Source organism: Sus scrofa, chromosome 1 (assembly GCF_054392235.1).
Source record: "Sus scrofa isolate SSC_HxYL_T2T_F1_AM1 chromosome 1, Sscrofa_HxYL_maternal_Yorkshire_Landrace_v2.0, whole genome shotgun sequence".
NCBI classification, from domain to species: Eukaryota; Metazoa; Chordata; class Mammalia; order Artiodactyla; family Suidae; genus Sus; species Sus scrofa.
The window spans coordinates 160,157,501-160,173,476 of NC_139383.1; the positions used below are offsets into that span (position 1 = coordinate 160,157,501).

Here is a 15,976-nt window from a genome sequence, read left to right on the forward strand (position 1 = left end):
AAAGAAGTTATTCAATACATAGATTAATAGGAAATACAAAACTCATAAAAAGTTAATAAATTTTTTTGTTTGTTTTTTTGTCTTTCTTTAGGGCCGCAGCCGCAGCATATGGAGGTTCCCAGGCTAGGGGTCTAATCACAGCTGTAGCCACCGGCCTACACCAGACCCACAGCAACACCAGATCCGAGCTGCATCTGCGGCCTGCACCACAGCTCAACCACAACGCTGAATCCTTAACCCACTGAGCCAGTCTAGGGATCGAACCCGCAACCTCATGGCTGCGTTTCCGCTGCGCCATGACAGGAGCTCCGAAAAAGTTAATAAATTTAAAATAGTAATAGTTAAAAATTAATAGTTATAGTTACTATAGTAACTATAGTTACTATTTAACTATTACTAAATAGCAATAGTTAAAAAGGTAATAAAATCAAATGGAACTTTTACTTTTTAAAATTTTGATAGAATAATAAGGAAATACTACAATGATATGACTGGATGTAAGTCACAAATCGATAAATTCATTTGGGTTCAAATTTATGTCACATATCCAAGTTTATTTTGCAATCAGCCCCATAGTCTAAAATACTCTCCAAAACATTTCTTCACGCTATATTAAAAATATTTCATCTAGGAATTCCCCTCATGGCTCAGCAGAAATGAATCTGACTAGTATCCATGAGGATGTGGGTTCAATCCCTGGCCTCCCTCAGCGGATTAAGGATCTGGCATTGCCGTGAGCTGTGGTATAGGTCGCAGATGCGGCTTAGATCCCACATTGCTGTGGCTGTGGTGTAGGTTGGCAGCTATAGCTCCAATTTGACCCCTCACCTGGGAACTTCCATATGCTGGGGTGTGGCCCTAAAAGCGGAAAAAAAAAGGTTCATCTGGGAGTTCTCTTGTGGCTCAGCAGGTTAAGCATCTGGCATTGTCACTGCAATAGCTCAGGTTACTGTTGTGGCACAAATTCAACCCTTGGCCTGGGAACTTCCACATGTCATGGGTGTGGCCAAAAAAAAACCATCTTAAAAAAATTTTTTGTCTTTATTCAGTTGATATATAGTCATTGGGTAGTTTTTCACTATATAATATTCTTAAGAAAAATCTTCTTTTATGCTTTATATCCCAACAAATGCTAGCAATATTGATGCTATCACTGAAAGAAAAAAAAATGAAAGAAAAAAGTTAAAGTCTATCATTTCTATAAATATCATCATTATAAAAGTTTTACAGCAATATGCTTCAGGCTAAAAACAACTTTTCCTTGTTCACTTAAACAAGTACACTCAGACTTTTCCGTTCCTTTTAATATATTCTACCTCACCAATAAGCACCTGAAAAGAGGGGAGAATTTACCTTTCATAGATATATTGTACATTATTTACTGCTGAAAAGGTACTAAGCACCTTATATGCAATACTACAAAAGATCACCCATGAAAGAGCATGGCTTTACCAAAGAATCATGGAACAAAAGAATGATGAAATAAAACTACAAAATTTGTAGACACACACCATTTTTTAATTGCCAAAATTCCAAATATCTCTAACTGGTCTAGATCGAGTCTCTCTGAAACCGTTTTCACATCTAGGAAATGTAAAGGTTTGCTTTAAAATCCAGAATTCTATATTATTCTGCAATAATCTCCCTGGTGTTAGGGCAAATCAAATATAGTAAGCTGCTGACATTTGCAAGACATATGAACTCAGAGCTGTAGAAAGCTTTTATAGGATATACCTTCCCTCATAAAAGGTGGTAAAATGTTTTTTAAAAATTAAGTAACCCCTTTAGCAGCCCAGTGATTCCATAAATACAGTCTAAAATCATTAAGAAAGCTATGAGTTCTTCCAGTAAGGAAAAAAGTGAACTCTATATTCTATTTCAGAACATCATTCCCGCAGTCACTCACACAGACCTGTCTCCACAGGCAGGACAAGATGAGGATGGAGCCTCAAGGCCTATGGGGACAGTGACACGATACGCACTCAGCAAAGTCCTCAGCACATTCAGCATCAAGAAAGGCAGATGAAACCAGGGATGGAAACTAAGAAAAAATAACTGTAAGGCAAAAGCACTTTACATTTATAAAATGGGCATTCAAGGAAAAGCTATTTCTGATTGAAAGCAGCAACTCTCATCTTGGGATGAAAATACCTCCGCTTCCCAGGACAGCACTCATCCAGATTTCTTTCTCAGATACTGCTGGAGCCTGAAGAGGCAAGGTCAGCCAGCGGCTGTCCGAAGCCCTGGGTAGAACCTTCCTTCCTGAGACACGTCTCTCTGGGAAGGCGTCCTCGTCACAGGAACAGTGGTTGGTTCCCAACCCTTTTCCTTTAAGAACCTCTTCACCAGGAAGAAAATGTGTCTCAGGCCAGGATCCAGCCCAGCCCAGGGTCCCTCCACTGCCAAAGAGAAAACGTCCTAAAATTTACAAGTCGAATTTTCCACACAATAACAGTGAGTTAATTGCAATGTGAATCAATAACTCATCACTGTTATTTTAGATAAACTTTTAAAGACTAATGATATTCTAACAATTGACATTTTTGTTGAAAGTCAGATGTTTTCCATTCATAACATTACCAATAAGAGAGCCATCTCCTCCAGATTCAATAGTTTCCTCCTTCACTGAGTAGGGTACTTTAGGTACTAGTTAGAGAACTAAATAAAAGATTTTAAAAACCAAATTTTCTTTGTCATCAGCATATGACATGGGTCATTTGAATATGATAAATCAAGGTCTTACTATGTAGACATCAAGTCATAAAACTAGGCCAAAAATAATTTTTGTTAGTTGGTCCATTTGTGGCTCCATCTTACTTATTCATTCAATAATATAATGTCTACTCATGAATTTACCACCAAACTTGAGAACAAGAACAACACAGTCCACATTTTAACTTGCCCCAACCTTGCATCTCTAGTTAAAAATGATTAGATTCTTAGGTTTTTTTACATCCTTTCTTTATTTTTCATCAACTCTAGGGTTGGATGCATTTGATTAAATTGCTTTGGTTTCAATCACTTCTTTAGAAGCTTTAGATGCCTATGATAAACACAGGGCAGCAAATAAAGCTGGACTGAAATCGAAAGGCTGAGCCCTAACACCAGCTAAGTTAAGAGCTCTGATTCAGTGGCACCTGAGCACATCCAATCAAGATGGAATTTCCACAGAAATTTAAAGTATATCTCATCACTTAGGGATCAACAATATATAAAGGTAAAGCTGCAAAAGTCAATGGCTTATGGTACAAGTAGAAGAGCTCCATGTATAAAGAGATCCTCTTTAAAGTGATGAGGAACCCACAGCTTCTCTGAGGTGCAGAGAAGGTGCCCCACAACTGATGTGGTCTTTAGGACCCCCTCCCAGTTTCAGACAGAGTACTTGGTTTTAATTGGTTTTATACAGTTGTATTCTATGTAAAGTTTTTTTTTTCCCCCTGTTTAAACAAAAAAGGAAACTCAAAAAGCCATAGAAACTTTGATATACTGCTATTACTACAAGTACTGATAACAAAAATAATAAGCATTAGGCCAATTCCTTTGTCAAAAAATTTCCTAACCTTCAAAATCTGATTATTATAAACAATATATTATAAAGGAGGAAGCATAAAATTTTAAAGACCTGATATCCAGTAATAAGACTGCCACTTTCTGGTTGCCAAAAATATATGGCATAACCATATTACATAATTATGAATATGAAATGAGAAAAAGAAATTCTGAATACTATAATGCATTGTAAGAATGAAAGGGGAAATTGTTTTAATTAACTCCAAAGAAAATCTGTGTATAATTTTTTTTTTTTTTCTCTTTTTGCTATTTCTTTGGGCCGCTCCCGCGGCATATGGAAGTTCCCAGGCTAGGGGTCGAATCGGAGCTGTAGCCACTGGCCTACGCCAGAGCCACAGCAACGCTGGATCCAAGCCGCGTCTGTAACCACACCACAGCTCACAGCAACGCCGGATCATTAACCCACTGAGCAACGGCAGGGATCGAACCCGCAACCTCATGGTTCCTAGTCGGATTCGTTAACCACTGCGCCATGATGGGAACTCCCTGTGTATAATTTAAATTAAAATTTTCATATATATGTTCCACTGAATCTGTTCTTTCCCATAATCCTTTTCTCCACCAGATTAGCATGAAAAGGGAAACACAGATATTATTTAGACTTCAGCAACTAAAATTTTCTTTGTTTTTATCTAAAAACAAGCACTTTTTAAATTATAAAATGCTGTGTTTCTATACAGTATGATTGTTTTGTACCTGAGTAACTAATTCACAACCACGTCTCCATAACCCTGAGAAATGAGAATAGGTGTTATCTTCAGCCTCAAAGATGAGAAGGTGATAAAGCCACAGTGACTCAGGAAGAATGCACTTGAGGTTGACTACATTAAAAGTTTCACATGACTATGTTAGTTTGCAATACCTTGCTCAAAATGTAACTATAAATCGTATGCTAGACCAGCTAAAAAAAGTCCATCTCGAAAAAGAAAAATTTCAATGAAGATTTTAATATCTTAAATCTATCAATATTCACTAAAACCAATCGCCTTTTGAAAAACAGAGAAGAAAAAGCACCAACCACACCCTCAAAAATTACCTAGTTTGGACAAAGGGCATACATTTTACCTTTTATAAAAGAAAAAAGAGAATGTGCTAATTGTATATGAGTCTTCTTAGTAGAAAGAAGTGATTACACAGAACCGAAGTCTAGGGAACGATTTTCACAGTGAGACAAAGTCTGGGCCTTGAAAGCTGACCTAGGCCCAGAAAACTGAGAGACTTGGCTTTCAGTGTGACAGCGAGTGAAAATAATAAAGTATGCTGAGACAGTTCTTATGTTATCCTAACCCAACTTCTATATCATACTCACTACACTAGGCCATGTCTAGGAAATCACTGTCCACAAAAAAGCAAGAACTGGATAGAATTAAACCCAACAGAAACGACTATTTCCCCGAAAAGCAGATTTCTATATTGACATCTTATGCCAGAGACAGTTCTAAAGAGAATTATGTTTGACTCTTAAGAAATTGCCAGTACTTGATGCTTTTTAGCCTAAGTGTTGATTTCATATGATTCAACCTCAGGAGATGCTAATATTTGAATACTTATCGAAGAGCATCATGATTCTCTTGAAAGGGAATGAAGGAGCTGCTAAAATAGAAGACAGATATTTTGTAGAACATTAGGGTTACTATAAGATTGACAAATCTCTTATGGAATATCAACCTCTGCTAGTTTTCTCTGTACAAGGATGACAACACCACAGTACTAGTGGAGAGGCCCTTTATCTGAGGCTCTAATGGATTACATAAGTGACCCACAGACCAGGAACTGTCGGGGTGGGGTGTGAATATCTTAGAGAATAACCCAGGTAAACTCTTGATTTTTCCTATCAGAGTTCTTTAGCATAATGAAATATAAACATCTTGTTTCTCGTCTGTTAAAATGGATCACCAAGTTGCTTTGATCCAACTTTATGAAAATTACTTTAGAAAGGTTATGTTTCCTTAAAATTCCTCAGGAAAAATTTTAATCTTGGACTTTTACAAGCAACTACCACGACATCATGAATATAAAGAACGTCTCACAAAAAGTCAGTACTGTATAATGAAACTGTATGAAAGTTGGTAATTAAGCGTAATTGAAGGCTGCAGTGAACATATAGGCCTTTGTTCTCTTTAATTCTGGCACTGACTGGGAATTAAAGATAAGAGCTTAAGGCATATTTTAGTCAGAGTCCAGATGTATAAGTCCCAGTGTTCTAAAAGCAATTCAAGTGAAGTGAAAGAGAATGGCCAAAAATATTTTAGATGTCTGCCAGGAAAAAATACCTATATTCTGAACACTTAACATATTTGATTGATCATATTTAGAATCACTTATTTGGTGACTTTAAAAAGAGTTAAAACAACAGATATTCTTATATCCAAAATCTGATTGAACTACTAAATTAATTGGTAGCCAAAAAAAACCCTTTAAAAATTAACTTGTCACATTAAACAACACTATATTATCACATGCAAAAGCAATACGAACACCCATACCAAAAAAAAAGGTATAGTTCACTAGCTCCACAGAATTCAATTTCTCTACAAGAATGAAAGAGGAGGCAACAGAACAAAATTGATGTCATTTTAGCAAAGCTCATCAGCAGGATGAGTCTTTCGGATTTCTATTTTGGAAGATGGACAGAATATGTATATATGTATATCTCCTTTCTTCACCACAGTTCCGTAGGAATACTAGAGAAAAAAAGCATGATCATTTGGAGGTGAGATAAACAAGAAAGAAACTCAGAGAAGACAGAGACCTCAGACTGAAACTTGAAGAAAATAATGGTTTGGACTGAACCAGGAGAGACGGGATGAGTATGAGTATGGTGAGGAACAGGAAGAACATAAGTACAGAGAAAGGAGGAAAGAGACAGGGAGTTGGGAAAGAATGTGGCTCACAAAACACAAGCAGACTTTAGAGATACTACAGGTTCAGCTCCAGACCACCATAATAAAGCAAATATTACAATAGAGTGAGTCACGTGAATTTTTCGGTTACCCAGTGATATAAAATTTATGTTTACACTACATTGTAGTCTATTAAGGGTACAATAGCATGACATCTAAAAAATAATGTTCATACACTAATTAAAAATATTTTATTACTGAAAAATGCTCATCATCCTCTGAACCTTCAGTGTGTCATACTGACAGCATCAAAGATCACTGATCATCATAACAAATATAACATTAATAATAAAAGTCTGAAATATTGTGAGCATTACCAAAATGTGACAAAGACACAAAAAGAAAGCAAATGCTGCTGGAAAAGTTCAGTGATAGACCCGTTTGACACACGTTGGACACAAATCTTTACTTTACAAAAAATGCAGTATTTGTGAAGAAGAATAAAACAAAGTATGGTGTAAAACTGATGATTAAAAAGGCTTATTTTCAGGCCAGCTCTGCAACATGAAGAGTGAGAAAGTGGCTGGCACTGAGAGGAGAGAGGGGCCGGCGTGGGCAAGGAATGGCGTGAGTCCTCAGGAAACACCCGAGCCATGCTGACCCACCCACCCATACTCTCCCTGGCATCCCAACTCCACAATGAAAGACTGACAGACATACAATTCCAAAAGAGGTCTCAGCTTTGCTGGCTTCCTCTAAGGCACCGAGTGAAAGGTAAAGCATTCACCATGCTCTCTACCAGGAGGGCTCTGATTCAGAAAGGTCTTCCATGAACACTCTTCCTAAAGCTACACCTCTCCCAGACACTCACTGCAATAGCTCATCTAAGCTTCCACCCCATGAAAGTCTCTTTTTCCTTCACATGCCTATTATCTATCTTTATCCTCAGTCCATCAACCCCAAATTTAAGGAGCATGAGAACAGAGAGTGTATCATCTTTAAACACTACTTACTATATCTCAGTTTTGGAACATAGCAGTAGTTGTAATAGATATAGTAAATGATTATTGGGAGAATAAGTTGATGAATAAATTAGATACCTTCATTTTCATCCCCCATTATACCCTTATGGTTCTCTCTTTTAAAACGTTCTCTGTTCTCATTGTTAGCTTTTCATTTTACATATTATGGATAACTGCATAACCTCTAATACATTCTAAAGAACAAGAATCATATAATACTTGTTTCTATCTAAATTCCCAGGAATAAAACACATAGATGAGTGCTCAATAACATGGTAGCATAAAGTTAAAGAATGAACCTTAAAGTAGAAAACTACCTTATATTTCTATAATACATATAAACTTCTAACACTTAGACTTCCTTTACTACCAACATGAGAATTTTCCCTAAAGTAGCAAATACAGTATTTTACCCACAAAGCTGGGTGCACCAAGAACAGCAGTTATTTTAAATAGAGCCAGAAAGCAAGCATCCTAGAACAGAAGTTGAGCAATAATCCCCTATCTGGGGAAGGGGGATGGGAGGGGGGAAATGTTACATATCAAGTCTGCATAGCACACTTTAGAAGCAAGCACTCCTTAAAATAACAGATAATCTCAGGAAATAAAAAGCACCACTGAAGCAGCACAAGAAAGCACACTAAATTTTCGTACAACAGGGCAAGGGTGATTTTTTAAAAGGCTCATAAGAGGGTTACACACTGCTCAATACGATGTCCCAAAGCCACAGGGCTGAAGACATAGGTCCTCCCTCCCAGACAAATACTGACCCTACTTTACAAAAATTCCCATTGCAAAACTTCCCTCGAATTATGTGAGCTTTGATTTATATGAGGTTGTTAAAATATACCGCTCACATAAAATGGGAATTTCCCATAAGGGAAAAAAAAGATGAAACTAGAAATAACAGTAGTAAATAAAATGCATTCCATGAAGTCCATCCTGCTTTCTAGAGACTGAATTACAATTTTGGCACTGAGCTTCCCAGCAGTAAAGATAAAGAGGAAAACTCAATTATACACATGATTTGCTAGTACTTAAGACCAAGATGACAAGCTGTTTCAGAAAGGCACAACTTCTCCTGTAATAAAGACTGAAAGAAACTCCCCCTGAAACTCACAAGGAAGATATGACACATGTTCAGAGAAGCATCCTGAGTGCTATCTTTACAATAAAGATATGAGTTTTATAGGGTTTCTTCTTTAAATATTTTAAAACTTAAGTCATTATCATAAAAACTACGTACAAAATCAGTACAAATGCTAAGGAGGAAGAAAACAAAAATAATGCAAGGAAGGAAGCAGCTCTCCTGTCATAAGGCTGACTGAAGGATAAAACTGAAAGCACACTGAGAAATGAGTGGAAGGAATTTATTCAGGACAGGAAACTAAACTACCCAACATATGTACAGAGTCCAAACACTCCACACAGCTTCTGACAAAGCAATGGAACTGCTTCATGGAAGCCAAGGGCCCAGTGAAGTTCTGAACTTAAAAAGTGGGTTTTCGATCCCCTCAGAGATGAGCCATAACAATTAACTGTAATGAGGTCCAAACACCTCCCCCAAAAAGTGAGTTGGAAACTTTGACAAACAATTGAGGAGCTGAGATTCCCATATTCTTACCCGTGATACTTACTTTTGCTAACTTCCACCTGGCAAATTTATAAAGTAATAGAATATATCCATCTCACTAAGAAAACATTTGTCATAAAGCAATCATAGAACATCTAAACCACCCACTTAATTTAGAAATACTACCCAAATGCTGACAAGATGACTATAGTGGATAATATATACTTATATCCTTATGTATCTTAACAAATGGTCAGATTAAGTCAGTAAAATAGAGAAGGAAGGTTTCTAAAAATAATAACCCTGCCTTTACATGAATGATGTGACTTCCATCTATCTTTCCACAGAGAAGTAATTATTTAGCAGGGCTATCTGTCTATTCAACCCAGCTTTCTTATAATAAAACCATGTCGAATGTGCACACAATATTATTTATATACTAGATGCTGACTACAGATGGAGAAATGGAGAAGAGAGAAGACAGGGTATCCTCGGCTCATGCAAAAGCAATAGTAAGTCACTGAAATATAATAACCTCCTACTCATGAAAACAAGCAACCTGAGAGAGAATGAAATGAAATGTTTTCCCTCCATTTTGGCTTAACAGAGTTATTTTGCATAAATATTTTTTTAAAGCAGAGGGGAACCCACAGACTTCTTCCCAAAACTGGACCTCATTAAAAAAAAAAAAAATCTGCACCCATTGATTATGAAAAGAATTGAAAGGAAAGAACGATGAGCAGCAGTGATGGGAGAGCAGGCCTTAGCCTGAAAACAACGTGACTGAGAAGTCATACAAAGTAGAAAACAGTACTTATATTACAGAAATTCACATGGAATAAACATGAAGGAAGTGGTTGATTCTTTAATAAAAGAAAAAAGAAGCAATACTAGTAACTTAGTTATTTCTTTACAATGGACTATGAGATGACAACAACAACAGGAGTTAGTCTCTTGTTATGCATAGAATCTCTTCTAGTTGAAACAATTTGAGTCTGCTTAAATATATGTAATTCAGAGATTTTATAAAATATATTATTCTCTCACTTAAAAGTAACCTCAATTTCCAACAACCCAAAGTATCACTGGCAAAGCTTCAATAACGACTGTGCACATACATGTACCTATGTTCTCCTACAAATGTCTGGGTTTTGGATGATATTTTCATGTTTCCAGAAAAAGGGTGAGGCTTATATCTAAATTGAAAGACAGAAAACGATGATGCTTTCACAGAATTTTAACATACAAAAGTTCCCGAGAAAGAAGATGAAATAGACTCTGCAAGACTTTCACCATATTATGTCCTACACCAATGGCCTATAGCAAATCAGAACCAAGGATCAGGGCTGCCAGTATTTCCAAAATCCCACACTTACACTAGATATTTGGTGTATAAAAATGTGGGGAAGAATTTACTATCAATAAGGTAAAAAATAATGTTAAAAGAAAGATGCCCAACCACAAATTCCAAAGGTCTGGCAGAGGGGAGAAGCCAGCAGCATTTCAAGGCTCAGTAATCTGGAGGAGGCCTGGGGGGAACCTATTTGCCTGAACAAAAACACTGGCCAGCCCTGAGCCCTCCCGAGGGGCCTGAACATACCCCACAGACAGGCTGCAAAAAAGCACTATCCAAGACTTATAATATTTGTAGACTCCTCCAAAAATTGCTTTACTGAAAAAATACTACAGTTTTAAACTAGTATTCATTAACAACTTGAAAAAAACAGGTAACTTACTGAGCTCTTAGACTCTCATTTGAAAGCCTTTACTGGTAAAACTGGTTTACGGCGCCCATCCGCCTTCCTGAGATACTGCCAAGTGTAGGCATTTCCTGATCTTGTCCCAGACACCACAAAGGCAATGAATCAGATGAGAAATTCTGAGTGAATCGTCTCCCCCTCCTCCTGTTTACACAGTCACTCAAAGCCCAGCTGACTTCCAAGCACTGAACTACAAATGCTCTCTCTTTCCATTGTAATATGCACCTGGCTTTTACATAAGATATACTTACGGCTGCTTCAATTGTGGTAATTGAGGATAAGCTTGTTTCCGAGATTACTATTAGTGAATCCAAAGAATCATAAAGATACTTTGGCTTACTATATTACAAAGAGAATCACTTATTTAAAATAGGGAATACTTAAGAATGAACTTGCAAATTGATTAGTTTATTGTTTTGGAAAGATATATTTAGTTGTTGTGGCTATATTTAGCTGTTTATATTTAAGCATAGGAGACTTCAGAAATACAGTAGTATACTACGTTAAAATAATTTCATGCAAATTTAGGGACAAAGAAATATGTTCTTACACAAGCCATCACTTCAGGTATTCAGAGTCAAAAATATATATATTTGAAATTACTTAGTTTTCTGTTGCTAATGACAGTCATGCTGACAAAATTTATTAGTTCATCAAACTGTAGTGTAAGAATATGAATTTATTTGTAATAAATTATCATTTTTGCATATATCAGTCAAAGCACAAGGTCTAAATACTTGCAAACAAAATGCATTATTAATTTAATTGTCACAGCCTATTTAGCTAACTTCTATTACTATTTGCTGTAATATGCAATGCATAAGAAGGGAGAATCAAATTCAAAACAAAAAAAAAAGTAAACTGATTATACTGTCCTAGAGAAATTAAAATAGAGCAAGCTTGCAAAATTATAGCCAAGGCATTAATGTTTTAAATAGGTAAGAAAAAAATGTTTAAATTAATTTAGAGAACAGTTATGCCCAAAGTGACGGTTGAACATGCTGATAAAGAGTTTCTTTGTTTCCTCAAATTGTTAAAAGGCATCAATTCTGTCTCTCCAAGGAAAGGAGGAAGGTGGACTGAAAGGAGGCTTTTGGTATTTATTGCGCTAGATTTTGTTACTTATATTTTCTTCTTCTCCAGGTATGGATGTCTATTAGAAAATTATACTGTGGTTGAAGCCCTGACATTCCAATTCAGTATTCCATGCAGAAGAAGGAATGCCCTACAAAAACATATCATAAAGAAGAGGTACTCTGAAACAGAATTTTTAATAGGAAAAACAATTTAATCTAATGCTGAGTTTAGATAACTCTGCATTTGGACTATTTAGAAGGTAATAACCCAGAAGATGGGGTGTACTTTCCCATTTGAGATTCATCTCCCGATTTTAGGACAAAAATCATGTTAATGCTGGAGAAAAAGCTTACCACATCTCAAAGGGAAAAAAGACACGAGTCTTTCTCGTGCCTCGTTTTGGCATATTTGGTATTAGTCATTGAAACGAGTTAAAGTAAAAGAGATTCATCCTGAAACACACAGGAAAAAGTAAATACAAAAATCAAAAGAATACAGCTAGAATTTTCAAACTCCTATCATCATATACAGAAGATAAAAACTTTTAAGGTGCTTGGAGGATAAATACATGTATGAGGTGATGAATTTTTCTTTAATATGAAATAACCATGAACAGACACAAATTTTTAAAAATTGCTAAACAAAAAGCAAAAATGATACATTTGAGTTCAAAATGTATACTAATTATGTAGTAGGGAAATATTTTCTTTTTACTAATTATCTGCTCTAGATTGCTTTCCTTCAAATTTATTGTGCAACTGAAACACTGTAAGTACCTATATGTAAAGATTCTCAATGCGAGACAACATAATCAGTACGCGGAGGAGCACCAGAATTAGTCAGAAAAAAGTAACAATTCTAACACTTATTAATTATGAGATATTGAATAAACTGTTGTACATTCCTGAATCTGTCTTTAGCTCTGTAATATTAGAAAGATAATGCACCACTAATAAGGTCATACAATGATTAACTGAGATAATGCAATGGAAAGTAACAAGAACACAGTAATTACAAATGCCTTGTTTCTTAAATACTTGTGAAACATAACTGTGATGAGTTCCAAATTATTGCTAAATAATATGAATTTTTTTGAATTTCAAGAATAAAGCATTCAGGATCTATTCAACACATAAATTTTGGTTCAAATTAAACATGTTACAAAAAAAAGTGTGAAAAACCAAAAGGCAGAAAGCAGGCATACATAACATCCCAATATTCTGACATAGTAGTCCTGCTGAAACTAAAACGCTAAAGAAAAGAACATGTCTGCAACAGAAAAGTCAATTAAATTCCTTGTAAACACAGAAAATATTAATGAGTATCTTAAAGTTTTTCAAAATTTTTTAAGCATTTACAAATACGGCAGAGGCAGCCCTAGGCTGCAGAGTGACAGAACAAAATGCACCATGACTGATGTTTTAAAATAGCATCTAAAACAAAAGTTTCCAGGTATTTCCATCGTGGCTCAGTGGAAGCAAATCTCACTAGTATCCATGAGGAAACAGGTTGGATCCTTGGCCTGGCTCAGTGGGTTAAGGATCCAGCATTGCCACAAGCTGTGGTGTAGGTTACAGACATTGCTTGGATCTGTCGTTGCTGTGGCCAGCAGCTATGGATCTGGTTCAACCCCTAGCCTGGGAACCTCCATATGCCGTGAGTGTGGCCCTAAAAAGATAAAAAATAAAATAAAATAAAATAAAATAAAATAAGATAAGATAAAAGATAAAATAAAATAAAATAAAAGTAAAACAGAAGTTTCCAGGAGTGTCTATAGAATTTCAGATGCCATAATGGAGGATTTGGGGAAAGTCGAAAACATAACAGGTCTTTGAAGGAGATGAAATGCTTTGCACTAGTGTGGAGTGAGCTGCACACACATTTTAAAGATTTAAAGTTTCAGAAGTAGCCAGGCTCACCTGGTAGCTGACACTGCTACATTTCAGTTCACCTAATATAATTAAGTCTATGTGATGAAGCTAATTATGATACAGTAGCAAGAAAAAAGAAAACCTGGCAGTTGATGACATAGTAATTGTAGTGTTATTTTTCATGACATGGCAACTGTAGTATTATTTGGGGATGACACAAGATGTACTTCTTTTTTAATATCAGCAATGTTTAATTCTACAGTAAGAATTCAAAAATGTTACTTCAAAAGCTCAAAATAAAACTACACAAAGTTCAAATGAAAATTGAAAAAGTTCAATTTTACATATCTATTTTAGCTCTTTCTAATGTATTTACAGAGGTAAACCCCTTTCTCTTTCAAGGTTGTTTCACAAATTCACATACTTCACATCCTTTGAAATACTCTTAGAATGAATTTTTTGAAATTAAATTGCAACATTAAATTTTATGAAAGAATGGCATAAAATATAATATTCAACAACAGAGTACCATTAATATAAAACATGACGAACTGACTTGATAAAAATTCTGGGAGTCATCTCACTACACAAAACCTAAAATGAAAATTATATTTGTAAATGGCTGAAAATTACCTTTCTTTTGGTGTGCCAACTCCATGTTTGCCCAGTAGGTGGGTATTTAAGTGTTTCTTCATTACAAAAGCAACCCTAAAAAAAAAAAAAAAAAAAAAAAAGTAGTTACACAACCAAAACTTTACTCTTTGCTAGAAATATGAAATATGAACAAAATTGTTTAAAACAGACATGTATATATAATGATATACATGAACATGAAAATGTATATTACAATGGCACTAAATGCTAAACAGAAAGACTGCATACAAACTAAATATACTGCAATACCTGAAAACCAAAACAAATAACTGCATTTAAATTGACTGGTTCATTTTCTCGCTTGAGTGTACAAACAAGAATCAAACCGATGATTTTAGTTCCTTACTGACTGTTCCACTGTCACCTAGTAATAAAGATAAAACAACACCTCAATATCACATTCCCTGCCCCCTAGTTGATGCCATACTTCAATCATGAAATGAGTTTGAGAAAACATAATTTTATTAAATATTTAAGGGACTATAAAAGAGAAAATGAATAGCCTTCATGAAGCATCCTTAAAAACATGGTGATAATCTGAAAGAGAGGTTTTTTTAAAATGATATAAATGTTTATCATGTCTGCAACACACACACAAAAAAAATGTACTAAGTGCCCAAAAGATATCAATAACTAAAACAAACAAAAAGTATTACCTGACATACTATCTTATTTTATACACAAATCAGATCACTTAATTCAATTTTGTTGACATAAATATGAAATGGACAGGAATCAGCAGCCAGTGCATGGAGCACCATTCTTCTACTGAATATAGTACAACACAATTTAATTATGGCGTGGGATTATTTAAAACAATTTAGATCTCATTCAGAAGCATCAGACTAAAATAGCTGTCTTGATAAGCAAAAAAATTAAAATTTACTGTTGTAACTTTCAGTGTAAAAGGGCTTGCAAACATTTTTGTTAATTATGTATTACAGCTGTCCTTCATAAAGTTAATTACTAATAGCTGAAAGGCAACAGAATCTATTTGCATATGTACATGAAAGGCATGACATATGCAAAAATATGATTTTAATTAGCATTCTATGATATGAAGGGCTACAAATCAAATTGGCATGTTATAAGATTCTTAACATTGAACACTGAATTCATCTGGACATGCCTGCACAAACAGGCAACACAGGACGGTAAAGTACTATGGCCTTCTGGAGGAAACGTGTGTCAAAAGCCAAGACCGAAACAATTTCTAAAAATGTGAATGCTCCTTTTCATGTCTGGTCTATTTTGGCTATTTTCATATAATATTAGGGAACCTCAGTTTTGAGGGTAAAATGATATGTTTGTATTTTTTTAATGATTATGATTTCACTATTCAAATAACGCATTTGTATACACTGAAAATAACACTCTTTCTTTTCTACATATTAAGTAATAGCTGTGGACAACACATGCTTTACAACTATAAATAACTAATCACACCATCAATCCATAAAATGGAAAAATAATTATTACTTATAAAGAATCAAACTGTGATGATATTAAATGCTTAGCAAAAATAACAATACAAGATAGTCTATATTTGTTTTTGTTTGATTTGCATAAAATAAATAATATTCTTCATTTCCTTAAAAAAGAATAC

The 15,976-nt window shown here is 35.2% G+C and overlaps 1 protein-coding gene across 6 annotated transcripts in view; it reads right to left on the reverse strand.

Moving 5' to 3' along the window:
• ZNF407 (zinc finger protein 407) overlaps positions 1 to 15,976 on the reverse strand; it is a 426,967-nt gene that overhangs the window by 252,341 nt on the left and 158,650 nt on the right. For all 6 annotated transcript variants that reach the window (XM_021073780.2, XM_084976838.1, XM_084976844.1 and 3 more), the window contains one exon: positions 14,350 to 14,424. In XM_021073780.2, the coding sequence (XP_020929439.1) occupies positions 14,350 to 14,424 (75 nt within the window). The remainder of the gene's footprint in view (positions 1 to 14,349; positions 14,425 to 15,976) is intronic.